The following is a 26862-nucleotide window of genomic DNA, read 5'->3' as shown; positions in this document are numbered from 1 at the left end:
AAAAATACTGTCACCGCCCCCCCCCCAAAAAAAATTATCTTCCTTCCTCATGTCTCCTTCCTCTATGAAAAGGGGTACAGAAGAGTGTACCACACTGGGGAATTGTGTCATCACTGTTTCTCCCTGAACAGATTAATAACTTTGTATTCCTTTTCTTCTATTAATCTGCTTTTTGTCAGCTGAGTTTTAGCAAACCTTCTGAGTGCGAAGAGGAAGTTTTCCCTTGGCCCTTATAATAACATTTGGTACAGCTTATCCATCAAATTGTCAAATACTCGCTGAGTACCTACCAAACACAAAGCACTTGCTGGTGTGACATTAAATAATTCAAACTTAAAAACGTTCGAACATTAAATTATTCTGAGCCTTGAGAGTAATTTGGCTTTGTAGCCTGAGTCATGTAGCATGCACTTGCAACTTCTACTTTATCCTGTAAAGTGTAAATGATTAGGAATGACCAAGGGGGACCAAGAATAAGATGTCCTCGGAACATTATTCCTCCTCACGGAATGTTAAAGCAATCTTCCTTGCAATGTAGCAAGTGGTACTAATCAAATTGCTGTAACGTATGTACTGGCCTTGTACAGAAAGTATTGTTACCCTGCTGAAACTATTTCTGCCTATATGAGTGAAACCTTAGCTTCTGCACTTTGGAGCACCAAGCCTCCTCCCTTTAGAGTCTGTATGTCCTAGGTGGTCATCCTCAAGCTTTGAGGACAAATGAATCCATCCTGAATCATGTTTTTTGAATCCCATTACTTAAGGTTGACACCAGGCTTGAATGCTACTAGTGTTTATCTTGTTTCACAAATAATCCCTTCAGGAAGTCTTCCTTTCTTTCCTTTTCCTACCTTTGGTTTACATTTTAGTTGTTTAAGTGTCAGGAAGCAGTAGTTTGCCCATACGCACCAGCTAAATTACTGAACAAAATAAAGATGGATATAACAGTATACGACGCCCATCAGAAAGCCTGTGAAATTGGTGATTTCCACAAGGTAAGTAAAAGCTGATCGGACACGTAACCTTTCCGACAAAGGGCTGATAACCAGAATCCACTGAGAATTCAAACTTATTAATAAGAACAAGTGATCCCATTTCACTATGGGCAAGAGACCTGGACAGAAGCTTCTCTGAAGAAGACAGGCACATGGTCTACAGACACATGAAAAAATGCTCATCATCTTTAATCATCAGAGAAATGCAAACCAAAACCACTTTGAGATACATCTAACTCCAGTAAGAGTAGCCCACATAACAAAATCCCAAAACTACGGATGTTGGCGTGGATGTGGAGAAAAAGGAACACTTCTTTTTTTTTTTTTTTTTTGTAGAGACAGAGTCTCACTTTATGGCCCTCGGTAGAGTGCCGTGGCCTCACACAGCTCACAGCAACCTCCAACTCCTGGGGCTTAAGCGATCCTCTTGCCTCAGCCTCCCGAGTAGCTGGGACTACAGGCGCCCGCCACAACGCCCGGCTATTTTTTTGGTTGCAGTTTGGCCGGGGCCGGGTTTGAACCCGCCACCCTTGGTACATGGGGCCGGCGCCTTACCGACTGAGCCACAGGCGCCGCCCAAAAAGGGAACACTTCTACACTGCTGGGGGAATGCAAACTAATATGTTCCTTTTGGAAAGAAGTTTGCAGAACACTCAGGGATCTAAAAATTGACCTGCTGTTAGATCCTACAATTCCTCTCCTAGGAGTATATCCAAAAGACCAAAAATCACTTTGCAAAAAAGATATTTGCACCAGATTATTTATTGCAGCTCAATTCATAATAGCCAAGTCACGGAAGAAGCCCAAGTGCCCATCGACCCATGAATGGATTAATAAATTGTGGTACATGTATACCATGGAATACTATGCAGCCTTAAAAAAGATGGAGCCTTTATCTCTTTTATGTTTACATGGAGGGACCTGGAACATGTTCTCCTGAGTAAAGTATCTCGAGAATGGAGGAAAAAGTATCCAACGTACTCAGTACTTCTATGAAACCTACTTATATTTACTCACACTTTCTTATGAACGATAGAACACAACTATAGCCCAGGATGAAGGAAAGAAAGGGAGTAGGAAGGGAGGGGAGTGGCAGGTTGGATAGAAGGAGGGTAAACATCAGGAACACACTTACGGGGTATATTGCAAGGGTACAAGTCAAATTTGTCAAGTGTAGAATATAAATGTCTTGACACAATAATCAAGTAAATGAGGCGAAAGCTATGTTGACTGGTTTGATGTAAGCACAGCAAATGATATAAAAAAATCAACACATTGTACCCCACATATGCATAAATGTATTCTTGATCTATGTGTATATGATTTAATTAAATAAGTAAATAAGTAAATAAATACCAAGCTGATCGGACAGACGCTAAGACCCACGTTTGCCCCCGTCTCTCCCCATACCTGCTCTGACTGATGAAGTCACGCAGCAGCGCCTTCATCTTCTCTTCTGGCGCCTCCTCTGAAACCTTGATCAATTCTTTCACTTCTTCTATACTTTCTTCCTGAAAGCAAACCCCAGGGAGGAAGAGATGAACAGTTGCAATGAGACTTGCGTAGCGATACTGATCCTAACACCCCAGAAACTATAGTTAGCTAATTTTTTGTTTTGGAAATGAAGGAAGATTCCCTCATCTTCTTATGCTTGAACTAAAAAATGGTTTTCCTTAGTGGAAGATACAAGTCTTCTTCCGCGTTGTTCAAACTCCTTTGTTTCCACGACAGATCCATTTCCTAACTGGGTACCATTTATCTACAGTTGCCCTCTGAGGCAACTTAATGTTGTGGGGCATATCTAACAATGTAGATGAGTTAGACACAGTTACCAAAACCTCCAAAAGCAGTATTTAAATCAATTTGTTGTATAGGAATATAATCATATTGAATCGTCTCTGAAATTAAAGCATGGCCTAGTCTTCTGATTATGTGAGTTTGGGGCAGGGGATGGAGCAGGGTGTATATGGCAATGGCCGTGAGCTTGTGTACCTAATAATTTCACTTTTCCTTTTGTGCCTAAATTCTAAAATTCCATTCAGTGGTTAGGAGGAAAATGGTGCCCAAGGGGACGTGTACATGCTGCTCTTGCTTTACAGAATTTACAAAAACTATATTCTCTACCACATGCCAACGTCTGATGCCTGGAAGTGTGTGTTCCCTGCGTTACGTCTTCACTGTAAGAACAGGAAACATTGCAGCGTGGTTAAGGATTGGGGCTCCGGCGTCAGGCTGCCTGGGTTCAAATCCAGGCTCTGTTACTTACAAGCGAACTAACCTCTCTATGCCCATTTTCCTCATCCATAAGATGGGGTAACAATGGTACCCACCGACGACACTGTATGGGTGCAAATGTCTTCCAACAGTGCCTGGTGGTTAGTAAACATTCAATCGTGTCTGTCATAGTGATTAGCTGTAATACGCCAAGCAAGGCTCGGGTGCTGGCACTGAAGAAGGAATTAGAAATGAGTGCACCTAGGGGCTCTAGGAAAAAGAAAAGTGATTTGTTTTGCCAAGATTCTTGGAGATAAACTATCTATTCTGTTTGAAGGAGAAGTGGGACCAGCCTTACAAAGACAGTCAGTAGCTTCCACATGGTGTGACCCCAGACCAGGCGTCCTCAAGCAGGCCGAGAGTAAAGGACACTCCCCGGGAGATGAGCAGGAGGAGCAGAGAAGGGGTCACTAAGTGGTGGTGCAAGATACAAAAGAAATGGAGTTCACAAGCTTTCCCTCCTCCCAGGTGTGGGGACCCAGCATTCATCACATACTGACACTATTTTAAATACTTTCACATTTTCAACACATAATTAATTATTTAATCCCTAGCAACTGCCAGGTCTCATGCTTAAATACCATAGGAACAGTGGGAAACAGTTATTGCACAAATAAACACCCAAATAAAGTGTAAAGTAAATGATGGTGAGAAGTCCAAAGACAAGAACAGGGTGTTGAGGGAGAGGATCCGGGGAAGAAAGTGTCAGGAAGTTTCCTAAGGAAGTACTTGACCACGGAAGACGGAGGGATGAACAGGCCAGGGGAGGGCAACATAGCGGGGGCTTTGAGGCTTAAGGGAACTTGGTTTCTTCAAGAAACTTGAAGACCAGAGCAGTTGGAATCAAGTAAGAGAAGAAGAGGGTAGGAGAGACGGGGCTGGGGAGCTGGGCAGGTGTGATCTGCAGGGAATTGTCCACCATGTCAGGAACTTAGGATTTTACTTTAGTTGAAGCCAGGCTCTTTCAACTTTGTAAGAAAGTCATCAATGTCCTGCCCTTCGGAGATCAGGAAATCAGCTCATACCTAGGGCCTCTAACAATCAGAAGCAGAGCAGGGGTGTGAATTCAGATGGCTTGGTTTAAAATCCACGGATTTTGCAAAATGCACTCTCATCCCCCGGATCCACCTGTTAGGACCCATGTGCCTTCCAAAGCAGCAGCCTTAATTCATTTGTATTTAGACTGAGGTCAAGCTCTTCTACCAGGTGGATTTAAAAAAAAAAAAAAATCCCTGTTGCCCTCAGCTTCCCAGCTGTCAAATCTACCACCTTCAAAGTCACCTACCAGGAGGTCTGCCATTTTCTCCAGCACGTTGGACCAGTGCAGCCGGAAGGTCTGGTCTCCCCAAGAACTGACGAAATAGACACAAGGCTTCTTCGCCTCAAGTGGCAAATAGTTGTAATTCCTGGGAAAGCACATGAAGTCTGAAGTTAGTTGGCAATCGCTGTTTTTCAGGCAGTCCTGGTCACACATTCATGTTTCGTGTGTTCTGGGTGGGATGGGGAGGAGTGGTGAGAAGGTGTTGAACTATTAACACCATCTTTAGTCTGTAATTAGGGACTGTGAGCAATGGACAAGGGGAAATTGTGTGGCTAAATGGAGAGGGGTTCACAGCTACCATCAGACCCAGGGCAAAGCTTAGAAATACTGTAAGAGGGCAGGATTTATCAGGCAAGCCTTCTTCAGGAAGGATGTTCTTTTTATAATTTATTTCAGATTAACATGAGGGTACAAATGATCAGGTTATGTTGTTTGCCTTTAGTAAGTAAAGTTCAGGTTATAGTTGAGTCCTTCACCCGGGGTGTGCTGTATGCTCTTACATTTTAAGAAGGGTGGTTTTAAATGAGAAAGGAAGGAAAGGCAGAAAATTAACTTTTTTTTTAGTATCCATATGCCAGGTATATGTAAAAATCAAGTGGGATAATGCAAATGCATATGTAAACTGAAATTTCTAGTGTAAACACCTAGATAGTAACATTATTAATACATGAGGGTGAAGACTTACGTCCCAAACTAAATTTCAGCATTTCACGGTTTGGCATTCATCCATTCTTTCTTCCAGCCCTTCTTCCACCCACCCGTGCATTCTCCATCTTTCCATCCATCCATCATCCCTATTTATCCAGCCAGCCAGCCTTCCATCCACTCATCCTTTCATAAATACATCCATGTTTCCATGCATCCATCTATCCCTCCGTCCTCTCATCCATCCATCCTTCCTTCTATCCCTCTAGCCACACATTCAACATTTATTTTTGCCAGGGATTGGTACTGATAATACAAAGAAAGAACAAGAGGGAGAGTGAAATAGCTAAAAGGGGAATCTGTGGAGCCAAAGGGACTGTTTGAGGGGGGACAGTTGCAAATGCTTAAATGCTCATCAGAAAGAAATAGTCGGTAGGGGGAGATGGAAGAAATACAAGAAGGAGCTAATTTGTTAATGTTGGTTCTCGAGGAGGCAAGTAAGGTGAGAAGTGTGACAAAAAGTCAAAACATTCTCTGATTAATGACAACTGTTTTCTTGACTTGGCTTCCCCAAACTCTTCCTAATTTTCTTGCAAACACCTGAGACTGCATGAAGAGAACTGTGGAAGGAAGTTCCAGTCCGCAGACTGGGCTGATGGGACAGATGGCCCTGATGATGGATTTGAAGCAGCAAGTCTGTAGAGGGGAGGGAAAAAAGGAGGAAGGGACAGAGAGGGGGACGGAGAGGGGAGAGGAGAGAGAAGGGGGAGGGGGGAGGAGATAGCGAGAGAGAAAGAGAGAGACAAGTTTTCTTTCTATTCCAAAAACCTAAAGAGAGCTCCAGCAGAAAGAATGAACAATTGCTCCTTTTTAGCTCTCCCACCCAAATTCCTTCTGAAAGAGACAATAAAATTAGCAAAGGTGCCCCACAGTCTGTTCTGCAGAAAATAAACCAGCAGGTGTTTACGCAGAAACGAAGCCAAATAAGTTCTTGGCAGAAAATGGGGTTGTTATTACAGCAGAACAACAACAAAAATTCAGAAACCAAACTGCTCTCTTCATCTTTTTTTTTATAATTATTGCACTAAGAAGCTTACAACTAAATATATTCCCACCCAATCTTGTACTTTGTCCTGAGGTTTCTTTGGTTTGGGTCATTTGGTGCTAATGGTGTTTGAGACCTTTGTCTGTTTGGTGCTTCGGGTCCTTCCAGCCATAGTGGGTCTGTACAGACCAGGATCCAGATGCTGCAGCTTCTTAGGCAAACTGCTGTGCAGGTGGAGGGCAGTGGATGGGAAGTGCTGTGATGAAGACTGCCATTCTGAATGGCTGTCCTGCCACAGGACTATCCTTGTGACTTCGAGCAAGAGTAGGCCTAGAATCTGAAAATCACATGAGGCCCTGCCATTGGCTGTCCTCTGCTCTAGTCTCATTTGTGAGCTCCAGCCCATACATAATTTGAATGTGAATACAGGCTGGTTGCAGTGGCTCACACCTATAATGCCAACACTTTGAGAGGCCAAGGTGGGAGGATCACTTGAGGCCAGGAGTTCAAGACCAGCCTGGGTAACATAGTGAGACCCCATCTCTACAAAAAAAGTTTAAAAATTAGCCAGGCCTATAGTCCCAGCTACTTGGAAAGCAGAAGCAGAGGATGGCTTCTCCCAGGAGTTTGAGGTTACAGAAAGCTATGCTCATTCCACTGCACGCTAGCCCAGGTGACAGAGCAAGATCCTATCTCCAAAAAAAAAAAAAAGTTAAGAGAACAGTTGACAACTTTCCAGTTTGTGGCTGGAGGACTCAGAGAGTAGTGGGATCAGTATATGATCTAGGAAAGATAGAGAAAGGAGAAAAGCTGTCTGTGAAGACACTGGGGCTGGTGTGTAGCTTGTGGGATATCCAAATGGGAGTGTTGAGATCTGCTGCTCAGGAAAGAGAGCTATCTGGGTAAATAGATCTGGGAGTCCCTGTTACTCTAACAGTGGCTACAGGACAATCCCCAGAGGGTATCTAGATGGAGAAGAGCAGAAAGGTTGAGGAACACAGTGACGTGGCCTTGTTGGGTTCATGTAACATCTCTGGACTCCATTCTCCTCATATGCAAAATGGGGACAGACACGTGCTATTATGAAAATCCAATAAGATTGCAAATATTTTACTGATAGCACAAGATTCACCAAAGACTGTCCCTCCATGTGGCTTTCCCTTCCCATAAATCACTCTATGGGTGCTTGACACCACTTTAAAAAAAATCAGCAATTCTACTTTGATTTTATAGGTTGAGATTTTACATGGATTAGAAAAGATCAGAGAAGGTGCAGATAGGTGCCCCAGTTGAGTTCTGAAATGATCTTTTCTGGTGCTGATAATTATCTTCAGTTTGCAAATGACCATAGCAAAAACGAGATAAGAAATGATGTATTTAATATCCCACCCAACTGAGTTTATATAGTTGCACAGAGCTCAGACGAACATAATATCTGTTAATAGTGTTTGAATGGAATGAAATGGAATGAAATTTTAAATTCTGACCTTCTTACATTGTTATGCTTCAAAGTTATAGAATCATTATAACCATCATCATTTCGCCACCCTTAAATGAATCACTTGGGTGTGTCATTTGGAGAGTGTCATATTGCTAAGGATTTAGTTGAGTAAACTGTTGTCCCTGTTTGCACCTTGCTCCCATAAAGTAAGAATTATGTTTCTGATTTCAGAGAAGAACTGAATGAGACAGTCCCAGAAATTGGTCCCCACCCAGCATCAGAATCCTTGGCCATTCTCCCCAGCCACGAGTCCTACCTGTTCCCCTCTGTCACCAGCGGCTTCTCTGGGTGAGTAGTGGAGGCCATAGGGTGGGCGGCATCCTCTTGTCCTTCATGCAGCAGGGGCAGGTCTTCCTCAGATGATTCAGCTGACTTCTTCTTACTCCCATGATGGGACCCTCCATCAATCAGGTTTCCAAAATTACCTGCAGAGGCAGTAGTAAGGGAGAGGGGCAGGTGTCAGCAAGTGGAATCAGTCCACTCGGCATAAAGGGTCCAAGTTCGTGTTCTCCCAAGGCAGAAATCAGATCTCTCTATGAAAGTGGAAAGAGCAATGGCCAGACCAAAGAAATAAGATTGACAACGACAATGAACTATCGTTCTATCCACCTTATTTTCTCTTTCGTAAAAATTATCCAAATTACAAATGAGAAAACACAGTCAAGTAAAAAAGAATCACTAGAAATCATGAAACTCTGCTATAGCCGTTTTTAATATTTAAGTGTACATCCTTGCAAAACTTTTCAGAGAGGTTGGTAAAGAGCCATTATAGTCATTTTGTGATCTGCCTTTTTCACTTAATAAAATATCATGAACACCTTTCCAAATCTGCTTCTCCTCTAAGAGAAGATTTCTTGTCTAAGTCTCCAAAGACAATATTAAGGAGAGAGAGAGAGAGAGAGACAGAGAGAGAGAGAGAGAGAGAGAAAAGAAAAGAAGAAGAAGGAGGGGGAGGAGGAGGAGAACAGAGGGGAGGGGAAGAGAGCAAAAGGGAGGGGAGGAGAGGAGAGAGTGAAGAAACACGTGGGGGCAAATGGGCCAGCTTTTGTACCACAAATATCATTGTATAAAAGTAGATATCCCCTGCAGGCATCAATGTCATTGATTTTTACATTTTATAATCTGATTTTCAAATACTTAAAAAGATTAAGTTACCTCTTTGGGGAGAAGCCATATTATAGAGCTGGTTGATTTTATTTATATCAAGAAAGGGCCAGGATGGAAAGCCTGTGCTCATGAAAACCCCTCCAGTGGGCAGCCTTCCCAACTCCTCCTTCCCCACTGGACTCCTCCCCAGGTAGGCTGGGGGCCACTACCCTGGATTCCTACAGTGGATGCCACTGGTGTCCCTCTCAGGTCCCTTTACAGAAAGGGACACTCCACCCCCAGCCACTGTGATGTAGCTCACAAGAGCCAACCACTTCCCAGAAAGTTGCCTTCTGTGATGGAGATGGCCTCTCCCTGGCAGACCACTACACCCCTCCCTGTGCCTGAAGCTACTCAGTTTCCGTGTGGGGACAAAAATGCCCAAGCTTCTTGTCTGGCAGAGGGACTATGTCTGAGGTTGCACTCCTGCTCCATGGCTCCCAGCAGGGTCAGGCTGCAGCGAGTCCCCCAGCCCTGGGAGACCCACTGTGCTCCTTTCGTGTCCTTGTCCTGAGAGCATGCCACCAACACCTCACTTGTGCAAGAATCCCTCAGGCTTTGTTTATGGGAACCTGACCTAGACAGGTCCCTAAACCACATGCATATTTCTATCACTCCGCCACCATCTTGTTTTCAAATAATTTAGATGTCTGTAAACATCTTGAAGCTGGCAACAGTATCTTACTAATTTTTGTATCTCTACTGGTCATGGCATTAATACAGGGTCTTGATTCATATTTGGTGAATCAGTGACCTCAGCGTGTTCTGTCTCTCAGAGTCTCTCTCCCCAGTCTTGCTCCAGCTTATTCCCTTCCCTTCTCTATGACTCCTACCTCAGGATAAAGTGACGCCCTGAGTGGGGCGTAATGCCCAAAATGCCATCCTAGGAAAGGGAAGAGAGTACAGTTACCAGGTCTTGTCTGAATCCTCGTTCTAACCTTCTCCAGCTAGGTACATTGGAAATCCACTATGGCTGAAACCGTGGAATTTATGGTAAATCTATCACAAAGCCAGAGTGTGAGAGCAGAAAAGGAGAATAGTTAGGTGACATTTTTAACAGCACAACAAGGAAGAGAATTGAGGCGACTGGAAGTGTGTAAAGGATGAACTGTGTGGTCTGAGATGGACAGAGTGGGAAGTGAAAGAAAAAGAAGATCAGAAATCTTCCTCCGTTGAAGGGAAGATCTGGTGAAGAGCAACAAGGAGGATGAAGGTGGGAGCGGGTGGGCATCATGCTGTTGGAGACCAGGGTTCAGAGGTGGCGCACCCCGTATGCTGAGCTCCCTGCCTGAAGAACCCAGTCTACTAAGAGACCTCCCTGCCTATTGGCAAGTTATTCCTTGGAAAGACCCAAAATCATCCCATTTTTTCACATCTGATCCCACCCCAGAGCCCCTTCTCCTCTCCAGCCCTTAGGTGCTTAAAGCCAGCCAGCAGGTCTCCCTCTGTCCCACCCCACACCTCACTTCCTACAGCCAACCCTTTCAGTTCCCTCTGCCTTCCCTAGAAAGATACTTGTTACCTAAATGTATCGCCACACTCGGGTCACACAGCCCTGGGATCCCACATCAGGCCTCCGGTTGGATGGCTCAAAAAGACTGGGTTCTACGCCCTTTCCTTCTCTGTCAAAAGAGAGCTGCTTGGATGTGAATGAAGAGCTTTTCTGATAGAATGCTCTTTCTTGGAATGATTCCCCAGCTGCACAATAGCTCAGAAAGATTGCTGAGAGTTACAATAATAGCGTCTTCTATATGCACAGCACTTGGTATGCTTTAACTCCTTAAACTTTCACAGCTCTGCGAGGAGTTATTACTATTTTACAGATAAAGAAACTTAAATAAATTAAATGAGCCCAGGGTAATAGAACGAGGATCAGCACTCCAGCTCTGTCTGAATCCAAAAATACACTCTCAATCACTTTTATTTAAATTTGAAGATAAATCTATCCCTTATATATATAGGGCAGATGAGGAATTGTTCATTTCTTTCTGAGCTGCAAACCTCTGCCACAATCCTATCCTCTTCATATAAGGCACTAATTCATTTATTCAAGAAACAGGTCTGTACGTCCATGCTGTGTGCCGGGCTCCGTGCTGGTCTGTACTTACCAATAGAAACCTCAAAGCTGATGGGCTTATCTCCAATTTTCCTGTCAATCATGGTAGCTTCAAAAAATGCTCCAAAGAGTAAAAACTCCTCATGTTTTTCTGGTACAATCTACAGGAGAAAAACAAAAATAATGCTAGATAGAACTGACTTTTTTCTCGTCAGGCAGCTGATTTTGGTGATGCAGCATAATTTATAGGCATCTGGGTCTCTGTTTCTCTCTGAAATGGCCCAGAATTTCCCAAATAATCAGACAGAATCAGGGCCCACAAATTGCAAATCCAAATTCAGCCATTTATCTAGAATAATGCAGTCTTAACTTCCTGAGCATCTACCTTAAAAATAAAATAAAAATAAAAATAAGCTTTGTATGTATATCTTTCTAAGGCCTTAACACAGGCTTGGGATGACTTTGCAGGGATTAGGCTTTTAGAGAACAGGAAATCATAGATAAAAATAATAAGAATTATAGGATTAAATCCTTACATCAGGGCACAACTTTATGTCTTATACTTGGTCACACTGTGCTGTCTGTTCTTCCTAACAACCTTAAGAGGTCAAAATACTTACAGGTAAGGGGACTAAGGAAACTAAAGCTTGAGGGTTGTCCAGTAACTTTCCCAGGCATTCTGATCACAGACCCCGGGATCTTGGGGTCTTGCTTTTTATTATTTATTTATTTATTTACTTTTAGAGACAGGATCTCATTCTGTTGCTCAGGCTGGAGTGCGGTAGTGCAATCACAGCTCACTATAGCCTGGAACTCCTGAGTTCAAGTGATCCTCCTGCCTCAGCCTCCTTAGTAGCTGGGACTATAGGTGAGTGCCACCCCACCTGTTTTTTTTTTTTTTTTTTGAGACAAATTAAATGAGCCCAGGGTAATGGATAAATTAAATGTTCTCCAGGTTGGTTTTGTACTCCTGGCCTCAAGTGATTCTCCGACCTTGGCCCCCTAAAGTGCTGAGATTGCAGCATAAGCCACCATGCCCGGCCACCTATGCTCTTTGAATTGGAACATACATTAAGCCAATGCCTTGGTGCTAACCCAAAGTCAAACCCCAAATAAGCAAGCCTAGATGAAAAGGGCCGAGAGTTAGACACACACCCAAGCATTGGCCAGCCACGGCATCTAGGGCAGGCTATACGCATTGTGGCTGCCACTGGGAGGGACACACAGGTCCCAATCACAGGTACTTCTGTATTGAAAAGGGCCTTAGATTCATCTACTGCAACCTCCACCTTTTACCTGAGTAAAATAAAACTGAGAGAGATTAAGGAGCTTCCTTCCCAAGGTCACACAGCAAAGTCATTAAAACCTGAGGCCTAGTTTCCAACAAGACTGTCTTCTCAAGGTGCCTACAGCCTGGAAATTGGACTCCACGACAGATCATAAGACAGGAGCCATCACAAGAGAGTACATAATTATCTGCAAATGACTCTTATTGACGTGGAAGAGGCTAATGCTTCAGAGAGCAGATGTTTCTGGACGTGGAGACACAGCATCACATTTCTGATGAAGAGGCTGAGTGAGCTGGAGCCAGACTGCGTGTGCTTCCTGGTTTTAGGGCTGGATTTATCAATTAAACTCTGCAGAAAAGGCAGTAAGGTTAACGTAAGAAAATAAAGCAGTGGTGGCCCCAGGAATCAAAAACCACTGAGTCAAGAATCCTAAAGTATGTCCTGCAAGACCCAAAGGGTCCCCACACCATTAGGCAACAGGTAACCCCCTCCTTCACGCAGGAGCCTCCTGGGTGCTGGCAACCCCAGGAAATATTTTTGCTGACCAGAAAATGTCGCACAGGTTGGGGCTCAGCACTGGCTGTAAACCAGCCTCTATCTCATCTTCCTGAAGCTGAGTCTGCACTCTGGAAGGAGGTGAAATGCTATCGAGAGATCTGGACGTAAAGTAGACTGTGCAGCCTAAAAGGGGACCTCAGGACCCACAGCCAGAAAATAACCCTTTTTTAAAATCTCAACCTGCCCCTTCCAGGCTGGATGACTTTGGACAAGTCACGTCTACTCTCTGAGTGTCACTTTCCTTATCTGTGAAATAAACTTCATAGCAGGGTCTACGGGGAGGAGGGGCGCAGAAGCACCGCATTTTGTGGAGTAAGACATGCTCCTATGTATAATGTGCACATTTGTGGCCCAAACTTTCAGGAAAATGCCCTTCAAGAAAGTGGCCAGGTCTCTGGCAGGGGAGACACATGTGGGGAGGGCTAGCACTCCCTGCTGAAAGTGCAGATCCCACCACCCTCCCTCGCCACTGCTCAGAGAGGCTGCCCCTTCCTTATCTCCAGGGAGCCCTTCCCTCCTGGCCACATGAGGGGCCATAGCTGGAATGGCCACACATTTGACGAGAGGGCAGAGAGCTTCTGAGGTTGCTCAACCTGCAGACAGCCAGGAGGGTCGCTGGAGCCTAGGTGGGGCTCCCAGTCCCCTCAGCCTTGGCTCTCATCCCACCTCATCAGCCCAGCCAACACCCCCTGCTCTGATTACAGCACTCAGCAGAGTCCTCTCCAGTCCATTCCCATTGGTTCCTGGATCCTCCCAGGCTGAACCCTCATGTACCTGGGGGTCCGAGACGGGAGGGCTCGGTGGTCTGAGATGACCATAGGGTCCCCTTCTCCTGAGTATACATATACTCATGTATAATGCGAATCCTTATTTTTTCCCTCAAAAATTTGGGCAAAAAAAAAAATATTCATTATACACAGCAATACACTTCGATGCTTCTGTTTCTGGGAGCACACTGCTACTCCTCGAGCTGGGAAAACGATGGTAGGCAATGTTCACTGACCTCTTATAACGTGCTGGGTGCAGTGTTGAGAATTCTACCTACATTATCTCATGTAATTCTCACAACTACACTAGAAAGGGGGAACTGTTATTATAACCACTGACAGGTGATGACACTGCCATCCAGTGAGAGATGAAGGTATCCTTTCAAAGTTACTGAACGTGGCTAATATTTAATTATTGAACATTTAGTGTGTGCCAGGCTCTGCTCTAGGCATTCTGCATGTATTAATTCATTACATTCTAAGAGGCTATGATGACGTCTCATGCAGCAATAGATACAGGAGATGTCAGCTTAGGTGGCTGCTAAGCAACTCACAATTTCAGGTGAAGTCCAAAGTCAGCTTTCCAGAATCTGCCTATATTCTGCAGAAACATCCCCCCCCACCCCCCCACCCCCCCCACACACACACTGAGAATGTCGATTCTCCAACTCTGAAACTCAATCAACGGGGTGGAAGGCACTGGGTAGCTGCCCCCTGGTGGTGGGAACGTAGTACTGTCACATTAGAAATGCATTGCCTGCTTGCTAGGAACGTGCTGAGGCTCTGCTAACCATTTCACATGCATTTCCTGGTTTAACCCCCAGAAGATGCTGATGATGGAGAGACTATTACTACCTCATTTTGTCGATGAATAAACTAAAACACAAAGATGTGTTAGTACTAGCACCATAAGTAGAACCACCTCCCAACTTTCCATCCCATTCTCCAACCTCTCCCCCATACGGTTTAAGATTTATTGGATCCCTGGCCCAGCACAGTGGCTCACGCCTATAATCCTAGGCCTAATTCCTCCAAGGCCTAGGCGGAGGAATCCCTTGATTAGGAGTTTAAGATCAGCCTGAACAGGACCGTGACCCCATCTCTACTAAAAATAGAAAAATTAGCTTGGTGCGCTTGTGAGTACCTGAAGCCTCAGCTACTGGGGAGGCTGAGGCAAGAGGATCACTTGAACCCAGAAGTTTGAGGTTGCTGTGACCTAGGCTGATACCATAGCATTCCAGCCTGGGCAACAGAATGAGACTCGTCTCAAAAATAAATAAATAAATATATTAGATCCCCCAAATAAATGGCTCTTCCAAGGCTAAGGTGACTTGCATGCTACTATCCTTGGAAAGCCCTGGGAGAATCTAACCATCTTCTTCCTCTCCTCCCTGAAATTATCATCTGGTGGACCTGCCAATCACACTTCCAGAGGCAGAATTAGCCAAGCTGGGAGCTGGAATCTACCCACCTCCCCTACTGACAAAACATAAAGCTCTTTGATTTGCTTACCTACAAATTACTATTGCTAAACTAAACAGTGGGGAGGGTATTCACAGTTTGTATTCATCTTCAGATCTCTTCCCCATCACATAGACCAGAGCTGAAAAAATGGTAATTAAGAAGTGTTCCTTGGGGTTGTCATTTCTCCCCAGGGGAGGGGACTGGGTTTCTCAATATTTTTATAGCCCAGTTTGTCGCCTCCTCTTCCTCCTCTCCATCCTCCCTCCTACGTTATCTCACACCCAGCGCATCCTCTAAGTCAACACAGCTAAACAAGGTTAGGCCACAGATTCAGTTTAGTCCAGCTCCCACTGCCTGCTCCCACCAACTCCTCCAGAGCACATTTATTTCTCTTTACTTGGGTTTCCATGGGAATCCGTGTTTGGGGAGGACTCTGAAGGACTGTATCATGAGCAGATGGCTGTGCTGTGTGCAAGAGGAGGCAGAGGATCTGCCCCAGGATGCAGAGCTAGGCCGACTCAAATTTTGCAGGAGGAATAAGACATGTGTCTGCAAATGCCTTCAGGAGCCCGAGGCCGGGGCTCTGTCTGCCCTGCTTCACCTCACAGGTAAGAGCGGCAGGGCACTGCTCAGACCTACCTCTGGGGGCACGTCGAAGGGTTCCACCTCCACCTCAGTGGAGTTAGTTTTGTCTGACGCCTGCTGGGATTTTCCATCATCGGTTTTGTCAGCCTTGTCTTTACTTGAGCCCTTGGAAGACTTGGAGTCTTTGTCCTTGGAAGGTAACTTGAGCTCCTTCAGGGCCTTGGAAAATTTAGACTCCTGTGCCCCTCCTGAGAGGATTTCCACAGCAATTTCTAGCAAGATTCTGCCCCTGAATGACACACCTTCCCCAAAGCCTTCATTCAGTTCCTGGTAGTCATCCATCAGACTGTGGTTTCTGGGTGCACCATACAGGTTAATCCAGGCCGGTCCAAAGGTTGGCAGGAAGCCTAGAAGACCCCAAGTTTTAGTTATCTCGTTATGTTTTCAAGTTTATTATGTTTTCGCTCTATGGATGTTGTACATATTCATTTAAAAATGTAAACTATATAGAAAAGATAAAAAATATATAGAATCACCAAAAGATAACTACAGTTACCGTTTTGCTATCTTTCCTTTTAGTATTTTTTCCATTCATGTTTCTACTTGTTCACAGTTGCAATAATACTACGAATGCCAACCTGCATTCAGTTCTCTTCACTTATTCATCAAATGTTCATTGACTCCTAACATGTGCCAGGCATCACTAGATAGTAATCATAGAGCCCGGGGGAGAACAAGGCAGACGCAAACATCAAACAAATAAATATCTACATTACGAACACTATGAAGGAGATAGAATTTGTGCTGCAAGGATAACAGGCTGACGTAGCATGAAGAGGATTTCGACAGGCAGAGAGAGAGGAAAGAAGTGTTCTGGCAGCAGGAACAGCGTTTGCCAGTTGTAACAGAGCTTGGAGCTAGGCATGGTCTGCGTGAGAAGGGTTTGGAGAAGTGGCCGAGTCTCGGAGTCTTGAGAGGGATGTTAATCTTTACCCTCAAATCTATGGACATGTTTTAAAGGGGTCTAAGCAAAGATGTGACATAACCACATCACTTAAGAGCGCTCTTGCTGCTCTGCGAAGGGTTATAAGAATGGAGATGGGCAAACTGGTTTGAGGGCCGGGCATCATCAAAATTAAACACCAGAGGCTTGAACTAAAGTAAAGGTGGTGGAGATTGAGAGAAGTGAATATTCCCGGGTATATTCTCAACATGGAACTGAAAAGACCTGGTGACTTTAATTTACCAAGGCAGAAGTATTTTCCTTTCTTAACACATAGCGTCTGAGAAGCTAGTGTGGTATCTGTGGGAACATCTCTTTGGCAACATTCTGACAGACCTACAGCATGGCGGTTCTGAAGACTTAACTTCTTGGGTTCAAATCTCTGCTCTGGCACTTCTGAGCTGTGTAACTTTGGTCAAGTTTTTTTAACTTCCCTGTGCCTCAGTTTCCTCATCTCTAAAATAGAAATGCTAATAATATCTATCCCACCCCTCAGGATTAAAAGAGATAGCATCTCCTACTAAGTGCTTCATGCAGGTCCTTAGGAATTGCTTGAAAACATTAGTTATTATTATGAATAAGTATATATATCATAATTTGCCTAATATTTCCCCCACCATTGATTATTAGATGTTGCCATGTATTTTACTATTCTCAATAGTTTTGTGCCTGCATGTTCCCCACACCCATACCCACTCCTACAGACTGGAGTCTGTCCCTCCTGGAGCTGTTCGGTGGCCAGAACCAACTCAAACCACAGACCCCACAGAAGAATGGAAGGTTGCTAACATACTGCCTGCTCTAACCCTCTTCTTTTAAAAATGATCATTTTGAAACTTATTTCCAAGTCATACATCTGAGACTTTACCTTTATCTCCATCCTGTTCATTGGAAATTGTCTTCAGGTCGATGAAATGGGTTGCCAGGGCTACGTCATTCACGCTCCCTTCATCCCACACCTGGATTTTCACCCTTCGGCACAAAGGAGGGAACATTTCCTTGAAGATCACCTGCTCATGCCAGACGGGGTCAGCACAGTTCTTTTGCACCGTGGTCCGCCCCTAAAAGCACAACCAGGAGGATGTGAACCACCCAAGGGAGTCATGGTGCACACCCGTAGTCCCAGCTACTTGAGAGGCTAAAGTAGAAGGACTCCCTGAGCCCAGTAGTTTAAGAACAGCCTGGGCAACATAGCAAAACCCCACAAAGAAAAAGGAAGAGAAGAGAAACCTCCTCAAACCAGTTGAGAATGTAAAGCAAGTTGCTAAAAATAATGACCCTGCTTCCTCCCAACACACAGGTAAATCAATGTGCACAGCTGACATTACTGATGAGCTGCTCTCTGCTGGACACTGTGCTGGACACTGTGCTGGGCACGAGACAAAGGTAAGACACAGCCCTGCCCTGGAAGTTCTAATCAATGTTGGGGTTGGGGTGAAACTAACGCCCATGTTACAAACGAGATTGTTCCATGAGTCTACAGGAATGCAGTGGATAGAGTCAGACCCTGAGCTTCTATGTTTTATAAAAATATGACTTTTTACAAATCACTTCCCCAATCTGGACCTCAGTTTACTTGTAAAATGGAAGTGATGTTTTTGACCTCCAAGGTAAGCCTGAGTCAAAAATATACCAGTATTTACCCCTGTCAATGGGAGGGCATCAGGGTACATGTATATTTGAATGGCAGTAACATGTATGTCAGCTAAAACTTCCAAGTCCAGCCAACCAGGATTAAGCTCTAACCATGCCCCCAGTCCCTGATACTTCCAATGGCTCTTGAGCAAGCAAAAGTGATGTCCAGGCCCACACAGGACTAACTGGGTAGATTGTGGACCAGATAGGGGGGAGGAAGGGAATTCTACAGGGTCTGGGGACTGGGGAACAACTTGGAGAAGTAGCAGGGGTGAGGAGGGATGCCTGCTTGCCTCCAGTGAAGAGTGAGTGGTCACCCTCCCCTACTTCTCTGCCATATGACTCTTTGCCTATTTAAGACAAGCTTTCCTTCTCAAGGCACTTCCTACTTTTTATTTTAATTTCATTCTGTTTTTTTTTTTTTTTATTGTTGGGGATTCATTGAGGGTACAATAAGCCAGGTTACACTGATTGCAATTGTTAGGTAAAGTCCCTCTTGCAATTTCATTCTTTTTAATGAAATGTGTCCCGGATGAAGAGTGGGGCTTTGAGGCAGGGCTGTTAACATTGGTGACAGTGGTTCCTCACCATCTGGCCAGCAAAGGACACCTCCACGTAGGGATCCACGAGGTCCTTGCTGTCACCCACAAAGGCTTTCGTGACGTTTGCCATGATGCTCGAGTTCATTTTGGGCAACCCTTCTGCTTTGTAGAGTCGCACGTAGAATCTGGCCCAGGGTCTCTCCGATGGAAACCCTTGGGGAATCAGAAGGTTCCTTAGAGGAGACAAAAATAAGCTTTAAAAGCTCTCTCACTTGAAAAAATAAAGAGTATAAAGAAACAACTTGGAGGCAGAAAGAAGGATCCTGATAAAGGAGAAAAATCTAGAAAGAGTAGGGGACATCTTTCTAGTACAAATAACAGTGAAAGGTATGAACAGAGGGAGCGCAAACTCGCCCGGGTATGGGAATTATAGAACACACTCCATCTCCCACACTGCACCTTAGGAGAGGTGCATTTAAGTCTTCCCACACCACAAACCAGTGGCTGAAATTATAATTCCTTCAAGAAAAATCTACTATGTTCAGAAAGACCAAATAAGCTCCCGAATAGCTTTCTATAACAAGTTACAACAGAGCAGATGGTTCTTGCCCTGGAAGCTGATCTCCTGAGAGCTATACCTTTGCTAAGATATATCTTGGGGCCTTTGGAAGAGCAGAATCCAGAGCACAGGCCATGAACTTGGCAGTTCCTGCACACCCATATGGAAAGGGATGGAGGGAGGGGAAAGAGAGAAAAAGTTGGATGGACCCGTCTCACTTTTCTATTTGTTCCTCAGTGTCGGAGGTTTTAGGGGTGGCCTTTAAGATGTCTCCTTTCCCGGTCACACTGATATCACACTTCAGGTAGCCCTTGGTGCCGGTCCTGATGTCGCCAGGGTCTGTGAGAAGGGCCCACTTGTCGCAGAACTGATGGCCTGTCAAAGCAGCCGGGCAGCTCACATCACAGACATGCCCCACGGTGCACCCTGTCCCCTCCTGGGCCTCACAGTCCCCCACACTCCCTTCCTCGGTGCCCCTGGGCAGTAGCTGGTCTCAGTTATTTCCAACCTCTAGCTGTCTCTTCTCTCTTCCTTTCTCCCTTCTCCTTTCCCTTCCCAACCATTCTCCATCTTCCCCCAGCTCGCCATATGTATTTGGGATGCCTTCAACCTGGCAGAAGTCACCTAGACTCCTACATTGACCAGATTGAGAAATATTAATGGAGTGTAGAAGTCACTTATTTTTTGCCCACAGACCATAAATGTGGCTCATAGATCTTTTTGCTTGGTCGGCACCGTGGGTCAAAACTTCAAGATCACTTATAATATCTAGACTTCAGGCTAAATTTAAAAATTTATTTGTTCTGGCAATACCGGGTTTACATTTCCACAGGACAGCAAATGCTAAAGGAGCTGGTAGCTACTGCCCTTCTATAGGGATCATGAGCCCTCCTGTCCTGTCTCCTTCCCTGCAGATTCCATCACTCCTTAGAGTTTCACCCCCAGGCCATTGTGCTCAGCTATGCTCCCTGCCCAGTCCCCTATGCACATGTGACTCTGAATCCCTGGGGAAGATAAGAGGCCTTTCACAGGATGATCTGTGCTGTTGCTGGCTCTGTTACTTATTCACTCTTGACCTTAAACAAATTACTTGACTCCTCTGAGTTTCACTTTGCTACAAATCAGGGATAGTAATTACTACAGCAAACCCTTACATGGAATGCTATTATGTGCCAGGCTCTCTTACTAAGTACTGTATTTGTATTTTAACTTACTTAATCCTCAAACAACCCTATGAAGGAGGTATGATTTTAGCCTCATTTCTTCAGATGAAGAAACTGAGGCACAGAGAAGTTCAGTCATTTGGCCAAGGTCACACACCAAGGACATAGCAGAGTGGAATTTGAACCCACACAACCTGACTCTAGACCCCATGTTCTTAGCTCCTGGACTCTAGTTTGACAAAATTCAAGTAAGAAAAAAATAAATTGCTCAGAAGTAGACATATAAAATAATTTTATCATTGAATGATAAAACTTTTGAGAGCAAGAGCTATGTCTCATTCAACTCTGGGCTCGGTTTTATTGAGTGAATGGTTAGCTGGATGAGGGAATAAATGGGATGAACTCTGAGTGTTGCAAACCCAACAAGAGTGAGAGAGAGAGAGGTGGGAGGGAATGCACTCTTACCAGGTTGATTGTACACAGTCCCCAGATCCACTTTGAAAGAGCCAATTAGAACACTTCCTATCAGCTTGTGGTGAAAGACCTGAGGAGTGACAGAGCAGCAGATCTAGCAGATTCATCTTTGAGGACAAGTGTCTTCTAAGCCTTGATCCTTGTCTGGGTTTGACTTTCCTCTGGAGCACATAGGAGTTTGGTGGTAAAGGGCCTCCAGAAGGATCTCCGGCATCTCTTCTTCCAGTGGCTTTTCAGGTAATCCGTTCTGTTTGACAACTCTCACTGCCTGGAAGTGTTCTTTAACCAAAATAAACCCTAGTATAGCCCATCCTAGAGCACCTACCTCTTCCTGTTGAACCACTTCCCATCTTTCAATGCCTAGAGCAAATGTCACCTCCCCACAGCAGCCCTCATTGATCCTGCACAGCCAAAACGGTTGCCTTTATCCCTGAAACTCCCACCACACTTTGCTCACAACTTTCTCAGAAAACTCATCACATATTGTCTCTAGTCATTCTGCACATGGACAGTAGCGGAGGAAGGGAGGTGGTCATCCTCAGTGTCTCGTCTGACCAGGGGTCAGCAGAGTGCCTGGCGTGGCCACCGCCGTCCGTTTTGATGCTGATGCCCTCAGGACTAGGAAGTTCTAAAGGAAAGTGGCAATGCTGGCGACAGATCCAGAAGCCACATTGTGTGAAAAACTGCCAAAGGACCAGGAGCAGTTTAACCTTTAACCCAGAAAACAGAAAAGAAAATTGGGGGGTGGAGAAAGGGTAATGGTATCTTAATTGTCTTGAACTCTTGGAAACGCTGCCGTCTAGAGGAGGGCATAGGCTCACCTCTGAATAATTCCCAAGGAACAAGATGAGAGATTTTAGCTCAATAGAACAGTGTTTATAACAGAACTTCCCAGCAAGGGAAGGGGCTTCCCTAGTGGTAATGACCCTCCGCTTACTGGAAATGATCAAATCACGCCAAGAACCCCATGTCATAGAGGGAGTGGACAGGAGGGATTCCTGCACCAGTTGGAATTTAGACTGTACAGCCCCAGAGCTTCTTTTTTAACTATAAAACCCTATGAATTAATTGAAACAAGAACAGGTTCCTGTTGTCTTCTACCCACCACGTGGCCCTGTTTCTAATAGAAGTTCAATAAACATTTGGTAAATTAATGAATAGTTGATGGACAGATGGGTGAATGAAAGTCTTTTGAAGCTTCTAAGTGGCTCCTTTTGACAGAGGCTCTGAGAAACAATAAATTCAACTGACCTCAAGAAAGGACAGCCCTTCCCATTTCTATCCCTTGTCCAAACTTTCCACAGATGGTAGAGAACTAAGGGGAAGTAGGGACAGCCTGGCTTGATGAGAGGAGCTATTTAAGGCCATGATCACTACAAAATCCTCCACTATACTTATAGTTGCTAATGTGGCTTCCCAAAGGCTTGAGAAAGAACAGAAGCCAATCTCAAGTTCTCCTCTCAAGTTGAGGTTCCCAGGGGGCAAGATGGAATCCAAACCCCCCAAACTAATCTTTAAATAACACAGAACTTCTATTTAAATTATCCATCCATTGGTCAAGCGCCAGGAAACCCTGATGGTGTCAAGCATTAGATTACCAGGACTCTGGGGACATCTCACACACAGAATGCTGGCAGCCCTGCATGCCTTGGGCCACTGTTAAGGAAACACTGGCTTTGGCACTACCAGAGCATACTGTCCCGATGGCATCTGCTTAGAGCTGTCTTTCCCTTCTTCTCCTGCTTCGGATTTATCCTGTTCACACTTACTTTTAGTTCATAAACTAGCAGAAAAGTTGTTTCAAACATTCTCCTTTCAAGGGGAGTTTTTCTTTTTAAATTTTTTGTCTGTCTTTTTAAGGGTGTTTTAGAGACACCAAAGTCTTTGTTTCTTCTAAGTTAGAGGAAAAGGCATAGGCAATATGAGCTTTGATGCTCTGTCTAAAACTCCATATGTCCCACAAACTGCCATGACCCCCACCCCACTGTGAGACGATATAAAAATACAGTCATTAACTGTTCATGGGCAATCCAGATAGTCCCGTGGAAGCCCACTATAAAGCTGATCTCACAAATAGGTTGTTGCCCAAGTGATGGAACAAAGTCCTGGGCAATGTCCCAGGTCCCAAAATATCTCCTGCACCACTTGTCACCAGGCCTGAAATTCAAACTTGAAGAATGTGTGACTCTTGATGATTTATCCTTCTTCAAGTGGCCTTGGAGAAGGTAATATCATAACCTCACTACTATCTACACCTTGACGCAGGGCTTTCCTGACATCCAGCTTTGGTTAGAGGGAGCATATTACATGCAGTAGAAGCTCTGTGAGGTGACCATCCAAGGGACTGCAACAAACTAGTCAACATGCAGAGGTGGTCATCACTGTACTGATACATACATGTGATGCATGTCTAGTCTATAAAAATTATGTCAACTTAAGAAGGTGGCCAATGTAGGCAAGTGGGCAACTATGGAGGTTCTATTGTATATGTTTATATAGAGTATTGAGTAGGTGATGGAAAGAGGCAAGGAAGATAAAGACAGAAAAGGAGTCTCCAAGACATGCTCTGTCTTTCTCACAATTCCGATTAGAGGTAGGTGTGACTGTTGAGGAAAGCATTCCTTGGTTCTCTACACTTCCTATACTGACATGTAAAGTAGGAATTCCGTCCCTTCAGAACTATTTGGAACACAGCACTTACTCTCCAACCACTCCATTCCCACCCTCTCACCCTTCTCCAAGGGGGAAGGGGCAGTTACTCAGTCTAGTGAGACAGATACTGCTTGTTGTCATCCACCAGTCTCTGTCCCTTCACTGAATGGTGTGAAGTTTGTAATGATCCCATTTGCCCTGCCTTCTCTGTTAACATGGCTTCAATACAGGCACTTTCCTTTCTCTTTCCCATCCCCAAGGTAATGGAAAAACCTGGATAAGGCACCTGTCCAGAGCAGGAAACTGTCTACTCATCAGACTAGATCTGTGGAGGCAGGAATTTCCCTGGCTGTGTTGAGGAAGGGTCTGTACAGCAGACCCAACTCCCCACAGGCTGCTCCTGAGGGCTGCACTCAGAGGCAACTTTTAAAAATTCCAGTGGCCACAAGTTGTTCCAAATAATATTCTCTGATTGACCATTACCTTTGATGAGAATGATGTACCGTAGAACCTCCATAGTTGACCACCTCCTTACATTGACCACCTAAGCTGACCTAGTTTTCATAGAGCAGACAGGACCCACAGGTATCAGTTCAGTAGGCCTGGTTCCCTATGTTGACCAGTTCATTACAATCTCTTGGGTGGTCAACTCACAGAGATTCTACTGTATCGGGGTTTTTTTTTTCTTGATTCTTGTTTCTATTTCTCTATTTATTACCAACTAGGAGGGGAAACAGGATGTGATGCATGATCATTAGTGTGGATATCACCCAGAGAGAGAAACACTAACATTTGCTTAATAAAAAGAAAGAAACCAACTAAAACTGGCAATCCATTAAAATGTCATTTGAAGCATAGGTTTCACATTCCCACACTGGCAAGCTGCACAATTTAATCCATAATTGCACTACAGTAGCTTGTGACTTGCTTCCAAGACACACGGGTTTTCTTGAGATGGTTTTCCTTCCCAAACTCCTCTATACTAGTGATTTTAAGTTCTATCATTGGTTTCAAATTCACCAACCCACATTCACCCTGGTGATTCTACTCATCCCAGGCTGAGTTTCCCTAGAGAGTTCCCAATGCCTTGAATCTCTCCCACCTTCCCCCAGCTAATACCACCAATGGTATACTTACTGAGATTTTGATGATCTTGTCAAAAAGATGCACTTGGGGCCCAATGAAGTCAAAGACAAAGTACTGCAAAACATAAAGGTCATCCTGGACATCAACTCCAGCCTCACACATAAGAACCCTTTTCCCGAGTGGATATAGGTCTGTGTTACTGTAACCAACTGAAGCAGAGTCCTCAATGGCACAAATATATCATCAACTGATTGGCCATCCCCTATTGAAGGTCACTTATATTGTTTTCAATTTTTTTCAAATATAAAGAAAAGAGGATGCCATTAATCACAGCCTTGTATAGGATATGTGTGAGCATTTCTATAAAAAGGATATGAGAAGTGGAATTATTGGGTCATGGATTATGTGCATATAAATTTGTAATAGATAGTATTTTAATTTTTTTTTTTTTTTTGCTTATACTGATAGGTGAAAATGGGATATCAGTGTGGTTTTGATTTGGAGTGAAAATGATTAAAATCTCATTTTCCCAGAATTTTTTCAGTTTCAGACATCTTTGAAGAATGACCAAGGAGAAAATAAAAAGTATGGACATGGGAGATTTTTTAACATTAAGAAAGTGATTAATTTGGGGAATTAGAGAAATTATCTAGACCAGCCTCATATTTTAGAGATAAGAAGACTGAAGACTAAGGAATTTTAAAATGTTGCCTAGGTTCATTTTGTTAGTTATTGCTGGGCCGGAGACAAAACCTTCATTGTCTGAAGTCATCACACAAAGAGTTCAAGTGCTAGGTATTACACCATCTGACTTGTGAGCCAAGATCCTTTGGAACTCCAGGTTTCATGATTCTGAGATGCAGAGGACTGGAGTGGTGTGTTTTGGGGGATTGTGAATTGTGTGTTTTGGGGAGGAATGACCCCTTAGAGATGGACACATAGCTGTAGCAAAGGAAGAACTGACCAACTGCTAACATCTAACAGCCGCTGCCAAGGTCAAGACAGAAAAACTGAAATGTCAAAGTGAGTAATGTCATCAGATTATAACACGGAAAGAGACCTGCATAAGGGTGGTTCTCAGACACCAACGTAAGAGTCCAGTGTGTCCCGTGTCTTCTGTTTAAGGACATAGGAAGACATGTACAACATTTCAGGCCATTTTTCATATATATGTTTAAACTTGAAAAGAGTTTTGGTGTTCAAAATGTATGGGGAAAACTTACACAAAATTTTTCGTTTTCTCATAAGGCTGAATATACAAAGGCTATGGGTTACTTTGGGCCAACAAATCACTTTCAATGTTTATTGCCTTCTGCTGAGTTTCATGTTTCAGACTCCACTGCCTCATGCAGGCTCCCAGTGGGCTCTCACGCATGGTCCACACACATTTTCCCAGGCAGGAAATATCCCCCGGCCTCGATTACAGTGATGTTCAACCAGTGTGCCATGAAAAATTTTAAAGACCTTTAATTAAATTATTTTCAAAAGAAGTTCAAAGCACAGTAAGTATATTCTTTATTTTATTCTTTTTTTTTTTTTTTATCAATATAATTTAAGTGTGCCACAGAAGTTTAACTACAGGTTCGGATGTGCCATGAGATAAAAGAGGTTGAAAAACACTGCTCTACTAACTGACTCCTTCCACATCTGATGACCTTTGGGCTTAAATTCGAGTCAAATTTTATAATAAAGGTTTTTAGTTCAATGTCTGTGTTTTTACTTAATTGTCTACTGATTACACTTGAGCCCAATTTAATATCATTTGGATCCAGGACTTGTGGGCATAATTATGATAATTAACAGATCTGTCAAGTTTTGCAGTTTTAAAGCATTTTCATTCATTATTTCACATCACATCTGGGTGTGAGGAATGGAGCAGGAAGGGAAATACCTACTGACATTTTCCCTCATGGTAAAAATCTCAAAGGCTGGAATGGGAAAGAGGAGAGGAGCTATCGGTTCCAGTGGGATCTGGGTGTTTTCTGTTCATGTCATTATCCAGGCTTTCCCTGCCTTCCTTTGCAATTACCACTACCATTAGGATAATAATTAAGAGGGCACTGAAAAAAAAAATTTCTTTATAAATTGCTGTGTCAAAGTGA

At 44.0% G+C, this 26862-nt stretch overlaps 1 protein-coding gene across 5 annotated transcripts in view; it reads right to left on the bottom strand.

Annotated features, from left to right (window-relative positions):
- The window catches only part of FER1L6 (fer-1 like family member 6), a 166324-nt gene that overhangs the window by 97627 nt on the left and 41835 nt on the right, over positions 1-26862 (bottom strand). For all 5 annotated transcript variants that reach the window (XM_053559093.1, XM_053559094.1, XM_053559096.1 and 2 more), the window contains 10 exons: positions 24812-24874; positions 21014-21092; positions 19604-19760; positions 18873-19059; positions 17518-17710; positions 15701-16053; positions 11036-11144; positions 8038-8206; positions 4555-4675; positions 2406-2506 (listed from right to left, as the gene is read on the bottom strand). In XM_053559093.1, the coding sequence (XP_053415068.1) occupies positions 2406-2506; positions 4555-4675; positions 8038-8206; positions 11036-11144; positions 15701-16053; positions 17518-17710; positions 18873-19059; positions 19604-19760; positions 21014-21092; positions 24812-24874 (1532 nt within the window). The remainder of the gene's footprint in view (positions 1-2405; positions 2507-4554; positions 4676-8037; positions 8207-11035; positions 11145-15700; positions 16054-17517; positions 17711-18872; positions 19060-19603; positions 19761-21013; positions 21093-24811; positions 24875-26862) is intronic.

Source organism: Nycticebus coucang, chromosome 13 (genome assembly GCF_027406575.1).
Source record: "Nycticebus coucang isolate mNycCou1 chromosome 13, mNycCou1.pri, whole genome shotgun sequence".
NCBI lineage: Eukaryota > Metazoa > Chordata > Mammalia > Primates > Lorisidae > Nycticebus > Nycticebus coucang.
Note: the sequence above shows the minus strand (reverse complement) of the source record. Positions and strands in the feature narration are given on the sequence as shown.